The sequence below is a fragment of the Podarcis bocagei genome (assembly GCF_964188305.1).
Source record: "Podarcis bocagei genome assembly, chromosome: 9".
Classification (NCBI taxonomy): Eukaryota; Metazoa; Chordata; class Lepidosauria; order Squamata; family Lacertidae; genus Podarcis; species Podarcis bocagei.
This window is the reverse complement of record NC_138134.1, coordinates 59,778,690-59,792,790: the sequence shown is the minus strand read 5'-3', so window position 1 is coordinate 59,792,790 and position 14,101 is coordinate 59,778,690. Positions and strand designations below refer to the sequence as shown.

At 44.1% G+C, this 14,101-nt stretch overlaps 2 protein-coding genes across 9 annotated transcripts in view; one reads left to right on the top strand and one right to left on the bottom strand.

The window, feature by feature from the left end:
• RAP1GDS1 (Rap1 GTPase-GDP dissociation stimulator 1) overlaps positions 1 to 2,335 on the top strand; it is a 92,451-nt gene extending 90,116 nt beyond the window's left edge. For all 6 annotated transcript variants that reach the window (XM_081207102.1, XM_081207101.1, XM_081207100.1 and 3 more), the window contains one exon: positions 1,627 to 2,335. In XM_081207102.1, the coding sequence (XP_081063228.1) occupies positions 1,627 to 1,754 (128 nt within the window). In that variant the 3' untranslated portion in view covers positions 1,755 to 2,335. The remainder of the gene's footprint in view (positions 1 to 1,626) is intronic.
• Positions 1 to 14,101, bottom strand: part of TSPAN5 (tetraspanin 5) — a 94,874-nt gene that overhangs the window by 3,123 nt on the left and 77,650 nt on the right. Inside the window, exon 8 of one of the 3 annotated variants that reach the window (XR_014011386.1) lies at positions 2,452 to 2,542. Coding sequence is in view for 2 of the 3 variants with exons in the window: in XM_081207428.1 (XP_081063554.1) it covers positions 13,420 to 13,485 (66 nt within the window). In the remaining variant the exon portion in view is untranslated. Of the gene's footprint in view, positions 1 to 2,449; positions 2,543 to 10,062; positions 13,486 to 14,101 lie in introns of those variants that run through there. The other 2 variants (XM_081207429.1, XM_081207428.1) reach the window with 2 other exon arrangements.

Sequence of the window (14,101 nt, the reverse complement as noted above, 5' to 3'; positions counted from 1 at the left end):
TAGGTGTTTTCCACTCTGCTCATGGTCGCACAGAGGGGAGTTCAGATGCCATGGCAGATTGGAAAGCAGGTGACCAGCAAACTTGGCAGGAAAACAAGGGTCGCAGTTTGCTACGTGGGGGGGAAAGAGGCTCTGTAGGGTAACAGAATTGATTTGTAACAGCTCTTTTGTTAGTGAGCAGCCTGTGCTGTTGCCTAAGCAAGCCCCAGTATATCCTCCTAGCGCCTAAAGCAGCTTTTTCATCTTCCCCCGACCATGACAACTAAATTAGGCAACTTCCAGCAGTGTTGAGCAGATCTCTACTCAAAAAACAAATATTTTGAGTACTGTGCGCTTGCATCGTTTGTTCCATTTCTTCTTTGTTGACATAACTAAGATACCAACACGGACTGTGCTGAGAGGAACAGAGCAAGTTGCTTTAATTACAACCACCATTTAAGCTGTAGCAAAAATCACCGCCTGAATCCTTGCATGCTTTTTTTCCCTTTTTTTGAAAAGGCATACTTTATTCAGGTACTAAACACGGAAAAGGCTGCTTCTCCACTATATGTTCACGATACACAAGAAAGGGTGCTGAGGCGAGTCTCTCTTGCAGCCTTCCCCAGCCAGATGTTTAGGACTACAGCTCTCAGCAGACCTTCCCAGCAGGTTGTGTGAGGTGGGACTTAGGGGAGATGTAGCACAAAATGCTTGGGGAGGCTGCTCTCTTATGTAGAGTCTCATGAAGGGGACACGTCCTGTGACAGAGAGCAGACCCTTTTAATTGCATAAGGTGCTTTCTCCCATTGGTGGCCCCTTTAAGAACACCCCAGCTCCAAAGGGGAAGGAGTCACAGAAGCCCTGCACTACACACAAGCCTCACTCTGTATGCAGCATGGCTTAATTTCAGCATCATCTAATTACTCTTATTCAGGGAAGGGCCAAGGCTCAGTGGTAGAGCATAGGTTGGTGCAAAAGGCCTTAGATTCAATTCCTGGCAGCTGTGGACAATAGGGAATGATAGGAGACACTCTGCCTGAAATGCTGGAGAGCTGCTGCCTCTCAGACAAGACAATATTGCACCAGATATTGGCCCTTGTAGGCCTCAGTCATGGCCAACCAGAGCTAGAAGCATCACCAGGCCAGTAGAGAGGGTGGCTGGGCCTAAGAGCCCATCCAACCTCTGACAGGCCCCAACTGCAATTTCCTTTTAAGGAGATTTGATGCATTGATACAGCCCAGGGCCACGTAGTTGTTTTACACTGCACACACCTGCAAGAAAACAGAAGGGGGTCCATCTCCTGCCCACACAGCACAGCAAGCAGAAACTTGCACACGGTCACCTATTTTTTCACACATCATGTCACATTTGCTAGGCCTCCCTTGCAAGACTAAGACAGATCCCATTTGCTTGCAGATGATATGCAGAGCAAGGAGGAAAGTGTGTGTGTGAAGGGGCTCCCTAAATTTAAGATGCTTGAAAAGTACCGCTTACAGCCACCAGCGCCACTTATTCTCTGGCGACCGTGTTGTGCCAAGTTGACAAGGCCTCTGTTCATTGCCGCTTCCCCAGAAAAGGCAAACAAAAGAGCAGCTGCACACATAAAGGCCCAGCAGGAAAGTAACCGTCTCGCTTCTGTTTGACAGAACTCCTTCACAAGGAAGTGCAGAGCCTGGCCTTTCTAGACGTCGTATCAAAACTCCGCAGCCACGAGAACAAAACGGTCGCCCAGCAGGCTTCCCTCACAGAGCAGAGACTCGCCGTGGAAAGCTGAGGAAAGGGGTACCCGCGCTCCCACCTAGCATCGCGTCACAGATTTCACCTCTCGTCCTGTCCTGCTGCGTTTCTCCCACCCACTGTGTCACTTGTGCATGCATGTAACATTCCCACATGGATCAAACTGCTGTAGGTACCTCTCTCTCCACAACCGAGATTTCTATAAACCCATAGCCAGTCGCCATCAACATGGATCCTGTCTCTCTTACACACAAACACAAAATGTCTCCTAGCCCTGTTAATTGTTCTACATGTATTCTCGTTGCTTGAGCCACATAGTAGAATGTGCATGTTGTAGTCCTATAATAATGTAAAAAAGAGAGAGAGAGAAAGACGTGGTACTACTACATCAACGACTCCTCCCCTCGTACCCCTAACTCCGTAACAAGTGTACTGCTAACTTAGAGACAAAGCACAGGAGGCAGCAAGGCCGGGCTGGACTGCCAGGGGTTTCAGAAAATGGGGAGGGAGCCTCTTTGGGGAAGGGAGTCTTGCTGCTCACTCACTGGTCTTGCATATTAATGTCAACCCCATGGTACCTAGAGGTAAACAAATAAACTCCAGTGCGCTCAGACTTTACCTTGCGTGTTGTTCCTTTGTGCAGCAATTCGTGTATCTGGGGGTGGGAATGAGTCTTAAAAAAACCCACACAACTTAGCTTCTCTTGTCTTAAGCAGTTATAGCTGAGGACGTACCTGCATCAATCACTAAGCTGGCTGTTCCTCTGAAACAGAAACAAGGAAGATGAGCAATCTCACTTCCTAGGCACACCATTCATAATCACATCTGCGGAAAGAAAAATCTGTGAATAGCTGAACTCTGACCTGTGTAAATTATGCAGATTTGATTGTATTTGTTTGCATTATTGATTTTCATAATTTAGCCTACTATTGCTAGTCACGCTGAAAACCCTGCGCTCTGACCACAGCAAGTCATCTGCGTTCTGAGATTTCAGTAGGCACGGTTATGCTTTCAAGTATTATTTGCATCATAGGCACTAGAAACTTTGCTTTACTTTTTTTTAAAAATGGAAGCAAAGACCCTCAAGGAGCTGAATGCCACATTCTGCAGCACTTCTTCCCTTCCTCGGGATTTCAGCATACACACAAACACCCTGAGCAGAGCCACATTCACCAAAGGGTGCACAATTCTACAATGCTTAATTGTAACAGATTTTTATTTTCCCGGTAACAACTATGATCTGATCCTCCTTTTTAACACAACGGGTTTAGAGCTCTGAGCAGAACATATTTTTTTTTGTACATCCGAGTGAAAAGTAGACCCAAAATGTCACTCAATTTTATTTATAAAACTGTAATTATACTACTAACAAATTGCATATAAAATGATTTACTTCAAGTAAAATACAGAATACTGCACAACTAGTAAAACTATGTTGTCCATCATAAATGTATTAAAACATTCCTAAAAATCGCATCTATTTTAAAAAAAAGGTACAAAGAGCATGATGAAGACCACTTTCAGTACCTTAAAAACTAACACAAAGAGGTTGTGTTAACTTCATGTATAAGTCCAGTTACAACCACTGAAATTCGCATGGGCTATGTACTATATACCATATATTCTATTGTGAAGGGAAAATGTCAATTGAACAAAAATATATCCACTTCTAGACCAAGTGTGACCAACTGGGAAGGAGACGACACAACCTCAGTCAAACTGTACCAGCATGCAATTCTGTTATAACAATACTTTCCATCATCAGTAAGTGTAATTGGCTTTTTACAATCAATTTTTTCCGACTTACAAGACTTTCAATACAGGAAAATACATTCATAGAAAAAGAAAAAACACCGGTAATTACAGTAGTGCCCTTCGTTGCGACGTGCAATGATTTAGGGAAGTGATGCAAGCATTTTTATAATGTTTGAAAACCAGACAAAGTCGCAGATCCCCCATGCCCAATCGACGTGTTTTTTTAGTATAAAGAGAGAACACCTTTCTTTGAGACTCAGTTTCCCTAGGCACAGACTATGCGGCGAGACGCTTGCAGGTGCAGCTTATTTTAATCATTCATACCGTAAGGAGCATCTGCACTGGTTTGGATACAAAGCTTTATAACAGTGCAATCCTATGTACGTCTGGTCCGATGCAATCCCTGCTGGGGTCAATGGTGCTTGATTGCACAGGACTGCAGCCTTTTTGCAGTCACCTTACCAAGAGTATACACACTCTTTATCTCTCCCATCAATTTCGGCTCAAAGTACACGGTGTCAATAGAAAGCCAATCCTAACGTTCTCACAAAGTCAAGGCAATTTGGGGGCACCCTGTAAGACCCTGGAGTGCACTGCTTCTTGCCCATGATAATCTACGAGCAATGAGAGGCATGGGTTAAGGATGCAGAACTGCAGGAGAAAAGAGGCCAGGTTCAGTGCTTACCCAAGCTGAAGATATTGCATGCCACGTGCCTCCACCACGACCACCACATAAGAGTGAAATCTGGGTGCAAGCATTCCTTTTTTTGGATGCCAAAAAAAGGGGGGGTGGAGGTGGTTTGGCAATTCTGCTTCTCTGGATTAGGAGATTGAACCACAAACCCCAGGCCATCTGCAGGAGATGTTTGTCGTTACCATTCCCAATTTAATGCAACATCCACTGGAAAACGGAAGGCGCTTCCTTCCAGCCCTGCTGCAGATACTACCCTGACACTTCCCCTCTTGGTTGTGTTAAAGCCTGAGAAACAGCATCCAGTGCTGAATTTCCTCTCCATGGGAACACTGTGGGAACAACTCCAGTGGTGCAACACACATAAGTGGCATCACAATTGGAAATCAGATCAGATAGTACAGGAAAGCAGGAGCCTGGAGTATATCCCATGCTGCACTGGATATTTTTAATTAAAAAAACACCAGTGTAACATTTTCTACCTGTACATCAATACATTGACGTCCATGCAAATGGCTGTGTCTGAAACACACATTCAGGATTTGCACATTGACATACCCTGCCCACCAAGGCAGGGGGGCGGTGGGGAACCCTCCGTGATATACATATATGCTCTGATGACACTGTGTACAATTAAGACAGATAACTCTATGGTGCCAGAAAGCATAAAGAGTTGGCACTAAGCTCCTTAAGAAACCTAACAGTATGTGCTCCGTCAAGGCAAGTTTCATGCACTCAAAAGACTTGAGGCTTTCTTGCAAGCAATTCAGCTTTTCTCTTGAGGCAGCACAACCTATCCTCAAAAACCACTCATGCCCATAGATTAGGCTGCTGAGTCCCCGGCGCTTCTGCACTGCAGAAAGATCTCCATAGCTGGGAACATGCAAGGCACATAGGCTTCTATGGGGGCAAAAATGTGGCAGCTGAATTTATGGCATGTTGGACCAGAGCAGTAAAAGAAGCAGTGGCAACCCCAAAGGTATAATATCCCCCTCCTGTCCCCGTTTTCCAGGAGAACACTGTGTGCGGTACCAAAGCATAGATGATGTACACTCAAGGTGATGGCTGGGAGAACACAGAGAGCTCCGGCCCACCCACATGTCTGCTGAATTGTGCTTTGCATTACGGCCATTAGTGGGCAGGCATTTTCAGGAGACCTCAACATCCCCATCAAAATGTTCTCTCTTCGGCGTCTTTGGTAAGCGGGACCAGCAGAAATATTCATTTTGGGGGTGGTGGATCAGAACACAAAGCTCCTGTGGCGCAGCTGACAATATAATCCCTGCACAAAGTGGGCAGAAGAGGGGATTCAAAGCAGCTCTAGAACAAACATCCCCCCAAAATATTTTTGGGCCAGTCTTAACTAGTTTTGTTAAGCTGCAGTTTTACCAGGGAGACACTAGATGGCAGCATATTAAAGCATTCCAGGCATGATCTGCTAGATATGTAAAGCTTTTTAAGTTTTTCAAACACACAGGCAAACTCACCTCATACAACCTTCTCAGTATAAATACACATTTAAGATGAATTGCAATCCTCAGTGTGGATCAGATCATTTGCATGCTACTATTTACAGTTCAAAAATTATTTACACGCCGCACGGCACCTGGAAAGGCCAGGTCCCAAGTCTTGGTTTGACAACTTTAGCTGAAAGAAAGTAAGACTCTGCTCAGAGAATAATAAGGGGAGAATCCAAGAGGAAAGCATTTCCCGCAGCTTCTGGCAGGAAGAGAGCTTCTGGAACAGGAAAGCTCAAATCAAGATGTATCCCTCAGAATGCAGTATTCTCAACATGTGACAGTTATTTAACCAAAGGTTTAGAGCAGTAACAAAACTCCAACAAAGCGGGTTGTACAGTGGAGAGAACACAGATCTATAATTGGGGGCCTCTGAAAGTGGCTCTTTGGACTTCATGCATGGGACGGAGCCACCATCACTCCATAACAATACTGTCCAGGAACTGCAGGTGTGTAGGTCTCTGAAGAGCTAACCTGACAAAGCTGGCAGGCAACACATAAATATGTGGTTTGTTAATCAGGCCTCTTGGATCTGGCCATCAAGTAACAAGCTTCCCAGACTTTCAGTGTTTAGAAGACAAGGTGGTGTTCAAACTTGCATCTCTGTAGCTGGGGATTTATTTATTTATTTGGTGCTAATTGTGGAGGAGGGGGAGTGAGAAGAGATGAGCAGGGAAGTGAGATGAAAAGCAGGTGGTGGACACGCTTGCCTCTAACAGCCAAGCTACTCGGCCCCAAATCCGACACACAAAACTTGCAGAATCGATTTGGGAGGTTGAGGCACTGCAGGTGTCAAGATTTGTATCTGAGCATTTGGACAATGAAGACACGTGGTTTGGACTATTTTAGCATGCACACACACCCCAATTCCTTCTCCCCTTTTATTTTAAGGTATGTTAAAAATTGTCCCTTTGCCAGATCCAAATGTCCTTCGCCCTGCTTGAATCTCTCCTCCCTTTCAAAGAAAAAATACATATGGTTATACAAAAGCCACGAAGGGAGAAAGGAAAATCTGCCTGGCAGGCTGCAGTGGGGTGCATGTTGCAGCAGGCTCACTCCTTCCTTCGCAGGTTCCACTTGCTATTCTGCTTTTGGCCCTGGTGGAAGTAAAGTTCTCCTCTGCCTTGCCTTCCCGGGATGCATACTTTTGATTGGAAATAAAACCAAGTGATAGGATACAACACGGCCTTCTTCAGACGAAGAACCATGACATCCGCCCAAGTGATGGACCCTCCTTTCTCTGGTGCCGCATGAGACTTTCTAGCAAGGTATTAAATGAAACTTCCAAGTAATTGTCCGAAGAGCACAGGGGACAAATAATTAGAAAAGTAAAGAGGCAGAGGCTGGGTACTTTCTACTTTTTCTCTCCCCCGTGAGGCGTCTAAATCAGCATGGTACTTTTTCAAGATGGTTTGCTTTTCTGGGAAACCTTCAGCCCTCCAGACGTTGCTGAACTACAACTCCCACTGGCCATACTTGCTGGGGAGGATGGGACTTGTAGTTCAGCAACGTTGGGAGACACCCCCCCCCCAGGTTCCCTTGAATTTAAAAGCTACATTGCTGCATTTCAGCTGGCTGACCATCTTTTGTTAAAGCTCAATCTGTTTTACAAATAGAATCTATGCTGTCGAAATGAGGCCCCATGGAGTTCAACAGAGCTCACTTCCATCATAAACATAGGATAGCAGTCACGCTGATCCTTATAAAGCTATACTGTGAGGCATCCTGCTTCTGCTGGTTACATGACTGACTTTACAAAATATAGATTTGTTGGATCTGGAGGGTTTTGACAATAGACTTGGGTGGCACGCGTATCTGTGTTACAAAAAAGTTTTTGAATCGCATAATAAGATCATTGTATGGGGTAAATACAGAAACCTGCTAGAGCAAAAAATGCCCTCGTGGATATCACCACTACAGGCAATTTCAGCAAAGAAAAAGAATATGAGGAAAAACTTATAAAGAACTACTTGAGGAGGAAGACCAGCTAAAACTGAAAAAGTTTGAGGAAATTAGAAACCACCTAACTAATTGGGTACAGTACCATCAACTGAATGACATTTAAAATAAAAGGGTATGCTATTGAAATATCAAAACTTGAGAAAGATCTACTACAAAATAAGAATAAACTACTTTCTAAAATGTATAAGACTGCTATTGGATTTGGAAGTGATAGAGGAGGAGGTTGAATCAGTGATGATTCAGTGGTCTAAAGATTTTGGTTATAATATTCAGATGGCATCCTGGGGTAAACTTTGGAGAAATGACTAAAAGGTTTACCGCTATACCTTAAAAAAAAACACATGAAGATGTTTGATTGATGATATATTGCACCAAGCAAGCTGACAAAAATGTATAAAACAAGCTCAAATATTTGCTGGAGATGCAAAGAAGCAGAGGGAACAATGTACCACATGTGGTGAAAATGTAAAAAGAAAAAAAAAACTTTGGGGAAATTATTTATATTTATATAAAAAAACTTTGGGGAAATTATTTATATTTATATAAAAAAATGTTCAAATTAACTTTCATTTAAAAAAAAAACCAAATGCCTTTTGGGTATCATTGCTGCAGATATCCCGAAGTAACTCAGAAAGGTATTTATGTGGGAAACTACTGCTGTGAGAATGTTAACAGCTAAATGGTGGGAGGAAGATAAAATACCAACTAAACGGGAATGGCTGGTGAAATTATGTGAATATGCAGAATTGGTAAAGATGACAGGAAAAATTAGGAATCAGTCAAACCAAAGGTTTAACATAGAATGGGATATATTCAGATTATATGTAAAAGAACATTGTTCTCAGATGAATTCTTTGATATGCTTTGAATAACTTCTGCAATCTTATATGCTACAAAAAATATGGTTAAACAATGGTAAGTTAAGGGATATACAAACATGCAGTTATCAATGAAACAAAGACCCATATTGAGTAGGACAGAAGTCTCAATATATGGAATAACTTTATTCTTTATGTAATATTTTATTTGTATGTGAGGTGATTTGTTTTTTCTTCTGTTCTTTTTGTGGTGAAGGGACTTAATATTTAAAATAAATAAAGATTATTTTTTTAAAAGGGGGGGGGGAGACTAAGCTGCAGCGTCACTAAAACAGCAGGCCAGAAGACCCAGATGCAGAAGAAGATAGGAACACCATAGCAGAGGTTTTGAAGGAGAACCATGAGCTCCGTGAAGACCTCCAAACCCTCCAACAAAAACCAACATCTGTTCAGACTGCCAGCGGCCAGAAGCTCCGCAGTGGCCAGTGGGCCCCTGCACCAGACAGCCTGGAGTCCCCCTACGACTCCAGTCAATCTAAGACTCACAGGCGAATGATCGTCACAGATGAGGAAGACTCATATTCTGAGGTCAAAGTGAAAGATCCACAGGTATTCCTCAGAACATCCAGGAGGAGAAATCTGGGGTGCGCCTGCCAAGAGGCCTGCACAAATAAAATGTGTGGCTGCCGTAAACGGAATACATCGTGAGCTGCCGCTGTGAGTTAAGGAGGTGCCGGAACCATGAGCCCTCTTACCTGGAAGAACAAGTAAATCTGAAGGACAGCTTCGACCCTGAAGATCCTCCTTCAATAACCAGAGGAGACACTTCTTCCAGAACACTACTTACCAGAGAGAATCATGGCTCCATGAGGTCTAGGGGAGAAAATACTAAATGCTACGTCTTTTCTGTACTGGCCAGATTTCCTCCATAGGCTGGTTCAAAGCTAAACACCTGACTGGGGCCAGCTGGGTGGATTCAGGATTCTCAGCTTCATCCAGCCAGCTCTCAGGGGGGGAAAAGCCAGGTCGGCAGGTGCAGATACTTTCAGAATTAAATGGCAGATTGATGATGTTCCAGCAACCTGACATTGATAAGCAGCAGCTGAATGAAGAGGGACAGCTCGTCAAAGTGGGGGAAAACAGCTCTCTGCTGCAAGGCCCATTTCCACCTGGCCTAGGGGGTGGGGCCCACACCTACTCTGAGAATGTCAAAAATGTTTTAATATGTTTAAAATACTTGTTAATCCATGGTGTTTTAAATGTTTTTCTCAATTTTTCTTTTTGTTTTTATACACAGTTGTGGGCAGGATGGACGTTTGTTGGGGATTAGTTTAGTTTTAGTATAAATGCAATTATTATTTCAATTAGTAATTACTGTCTTGTTGGTTTGGTTTGCCGTATAGTTTTGTTTTAAAGGGGGGTCATGGGGGTGCAGAGATTGTGCGAATGAACTTAGTGCTTAGCTTATAGTTTTAGTTGCTATTTTGTTAATGTTTTTAGTATCATTTATTATAGATTCTAAACATTGCATTGATTTGTTAATCCTATGACTTGCCGTAACTGTGAGGTTTAGCTTATTTTTTGGTTGCTGTTTAGTTAAGGTTTTTTTTTTTGTTGCAACTGTTTTATTGATAATCTGTTAATTATTGTATATGATGTATGCTGTATTCGCGATGTGCTATTAGGTTTTATTATGTTATGGTTATTTATTGGTTGTAAGCCACTTTGAAATTCATTCATCACAGAAATACAATCAATCAAATCAATCGGCAGCTCTCTGACACTTGTTTTTCAACCTAATAAGTGAACGGTTAAGTTCTCTCTACGCACATTTTATAGCATCTTATTGTTTCAGCTGGGCGCCTGCTGACAGTGAAATCTGATTTGCAGTCATGGACTCAGGTGGGGTGGAGAGAACAGGTCCACATTAGATAGTGTGCACACTGCTTGCTTAAATGTGCATGAGCCATAAGAAAGTGAGTCCGAAAGTTCTTTGAAACATTCCAAATTTCAGAGGCAAATGCCTCGTCCCTATGGAATCTGAAGGAGCTATTAACCAGGGTTATAAAAGCTGCAGCACGCACACCAAACAGCTGATGGAATCTACACCGTTCAGCTCTTTGCAACAGCAAAAAGGGCACTAGGAATTAAAGAGGGGAGGTTATTAGAATTCCTCAGTTTCCACCAGGACCTAGAGACATGCAAACCATGCATGCAACACAACACAATTTCTGAGTTTCTAGGCTTACTCCCTTCTGGGACCAAGAAGACAACAACTCTTTAGGTCAAGCATACAGAAATTCCAATACAAGGCAATTATGAAAAGGTTGCCATTATAAGCCTCACCACATGGTGGCAGAAAGTTAACAAGAAAGTTTTAGCATTGCGACAAGGAAGAGTCACCCAAACACACACACAACCCACCACCAAGTTACAAATGGTCACATAAACTCACTCTTGGCAAAGGAAGGGGAGCAGAGAGAAGCCAGGGTAGGGAGCCAGAACAAAATCAGCTTTCACCAACTATGCCGGCTGGGGCTGACAACGGGAGTGGTTTTCTAAAATATCTTGAGGACACCTAGCTAGTTGGTGAAGGATGCAGATGATCTTCAAGCAGAAGGATGGAAAAATTCTTATTCAGAAACCTACAGTAGCAGGAATGTTTCCTCTGCATACTCACTGTAACAGGCAGAATACGTCCATGTCATTCTCGGGTGTTTGGTCTCATTTCTGGAATGCATGGCCTCTTCAGCTCTGCAAACCCAGAAGTTCTCCCACAACTTTGCCATATTTTGTCCACACCCATAACACCGTTCTGCCACTCCAGGGCAAAAGGGGTTTGTTTCCTTCCCCTTCGGCAGCTTAGGAGGTAATGAAGGCTCACAGGACTGTGAGACAATGAGAATAGATTTTATATATGCCCCTGGCAGAGCCACTGCAGATGAAGATGGCCCCTGGGGACCCACCAGTGTCCCATATTCGGTCAAGGCAGCCACGCTGGGTCTCTTAAGGATGAGGTAATACTGAGGACATATATTATTTTTAAATGGACTGTGAGTCTGAGGTTGTTGTCATCCTAACGCCCACCAGGCCTGGTCAGCATGGCTAATGGTCAGGGACTTATAAGTCATGGGGCCCCCATTCTCTGCTTTAATGGCAGCTTTGGGGGGAGGGGTCAATTTAGGCTGTCAATCATCCACTAAAACTAAGAGGTGGTTTGTATAAAGAGGCAGGTTGTTTTGAATTCGATTCCGATTAAGGTGTCTAAAACGACAATTACAGCGGTTATCCGGAACTTAACTTTTCCCACACGCCACCTTAAGAAGCACGTTATCCCTGCCAGATAATGAAAAGAGTTTAACAGATTCCTCCCCACTCCCACCCCAGATGCAACAGGCTTAGTCGAACGCCATCTCCCTGATAAGAGATGCCAAAGTCAATTCTTTTGTAGAAGGCACCTTCAACTTTTGCGATTTTCATTGATGCTTAAATCTAAATCAAATATAAATACCTATACTCAGGCCCTAAACACATTCACAAAGAACTGAATGCCCATGCAAAAAGAACAAAGAACAAAAAAGAACCTATTTAGGATCGTGGTCCTAAAGGGAGTTTTGTATTGTGCTTCTTCCAAAATCCTAATGTCTTCACCTGCCCTGAAAACAGAGGCTGTGAATTACTACTTGTTTTTCTTTAAAGCCTTTAGAAATTCTGTTTAAATAAACTACTGCTATTTGAATCACAGAAAAAGACACGAGGGAGGGAGAGATTTTAAAGAAGAGATGCAAGCGGTCTGCAGAGGTACTTGAACAGAGGTGTAATCATTTCTCTCACTGCAAAACAAGGGCTGTGAATTCTCTTATCTCATCCGCATCTACGCTAATAAATATGCAAGTTGGAATTGGAAGCCTACTCAGAAACCACAGATACCCAGACAAGTCACACTGAATAGACTCCTAAGGATCATTATAGCAACTACATGCAAAAATAAAAATGGAGGGAAGCGAGCAATCCGGCTGGAGATGGCTGGCCCAAGGGGCTACCTTGAACACCTGCGCAGCTGCCTCAAATACAAGAACAAAAAGGAGATTGAAGGCTATTCCACAAATTCCACCATTTTACTCATGAAATTTGGTACGCTGTAGGGTATCCCCCCCCCTTATGTTTACCACACCCCCCATTCTCTTAGTTAAAAAGCTGGTTCGAGACTTCATCCTCCAACTCCCTTACATGTTGCCAACTCAGTGGTGAAGGAGGACAAGAGCGACAGATTCCCCCTCAAACCTGTTGATTAAGACATCAAATCCCACCCCTTCCCCCTTGTGGGACAAGGTTGCGAGAGAATGGAAAATAATTACACACGGTTCGTCCCCAACAGAGGGCATTACAGAGCAGATCTTAATCAGAGCTTCCACAGGGAGCCTCATTTCCTGTCAGTAAGTGAAGGAGCCAAGGACTGGGAAAGTGGCTTTCTATTTGACAGGTTCTCTTCCAGAAGGGAGCGCCAGGCCTCCCGTCTGCTGAAAAGGCACGCCGCTCCTTTTGGTGTGCACTGATGAGAGAAATTGCCTCACGTTTGGCAGCGGCAGACAGGCTTGTGACACGGAGAATGAAGAGTGGGGCCCAGTAAACCAGGCGGCGATTGAGGTCTCACTGACACAGGCCATTTACCACAAAAAAGGAAGAAAAGAGCATCCACCAGAGACTCAAGTCAAGGGTGCGCCAGAGAGTCGCAGCTCAACACAAGTTCGGGTTGGGGCTTTCGGAAGCTTTCGTCGGCGAACGGGTGGCTGGAGCTGTTCCCTCTGGAATAAACAACGGTCTGAGGCACTTCCGGCCATTTGAGAACTCGAGACTTCACTGTCACCCACTTCCATATGACTTGGCACCCACGCGACACACTGGAGCTTTCCGAGAGGTGAGGCTGGCCGGTGTCTCGTGCCGCTTGTGTCGGCGAGTTTACCAGCTGGCTCTGACAGCTTCTATATCGCTAACCAGGTTCTGAGCCAAGCAGATCCCAAATATCTGGAAGACATGAGGTTCAAGTGTTGTCTGGAAGTGGGTCAAATCTGTGCACCCAAGAAACCATGTAACCTGGTTCTAGGCAGGCCGTCCGCACCCCATTTAATATGGAGCTGTCTCATTAAAGTGGATTTAACTGCCTGCAGTCAAGAACCACAAAAACAAGGATAGCCTTGCCGGATCAGGCCAAAGTCCAGCATCCTGTTCTCACAGAGGCCAACCAAACGCCTGTGGGAAGGAAGGAAGCAGGACATCAGCATCCCGCCCACCTGGCATTCCCAGCAAGTGGCTTTCAGAACCATGCTGCTTGTGATACTGGAGGTAATATAGCCATCATGATTAGTAGCCCTTATTCCTGCCTTGCAGGGGGTTGGACTGGATGACCCTTAGGGTCTCTTCCAATGCTACAATTCTGTGATGGCCTCTCCATGAATTGGTCTAATCCCATTTTAAAGCCATCTAAGTTTGGTGTGCTTTCTGTGAAGAAGTGCTTCCTTTTGCCTGCCCTGAATCTCCCACCATTCCACTTTAGCGGATGCCCTCTAGCTCTAGTACTTTGAGAGAGGGAGGAAAAACACTGTGCACAGTTTTAGACCTCTGCCATGGTTATTATTTATTA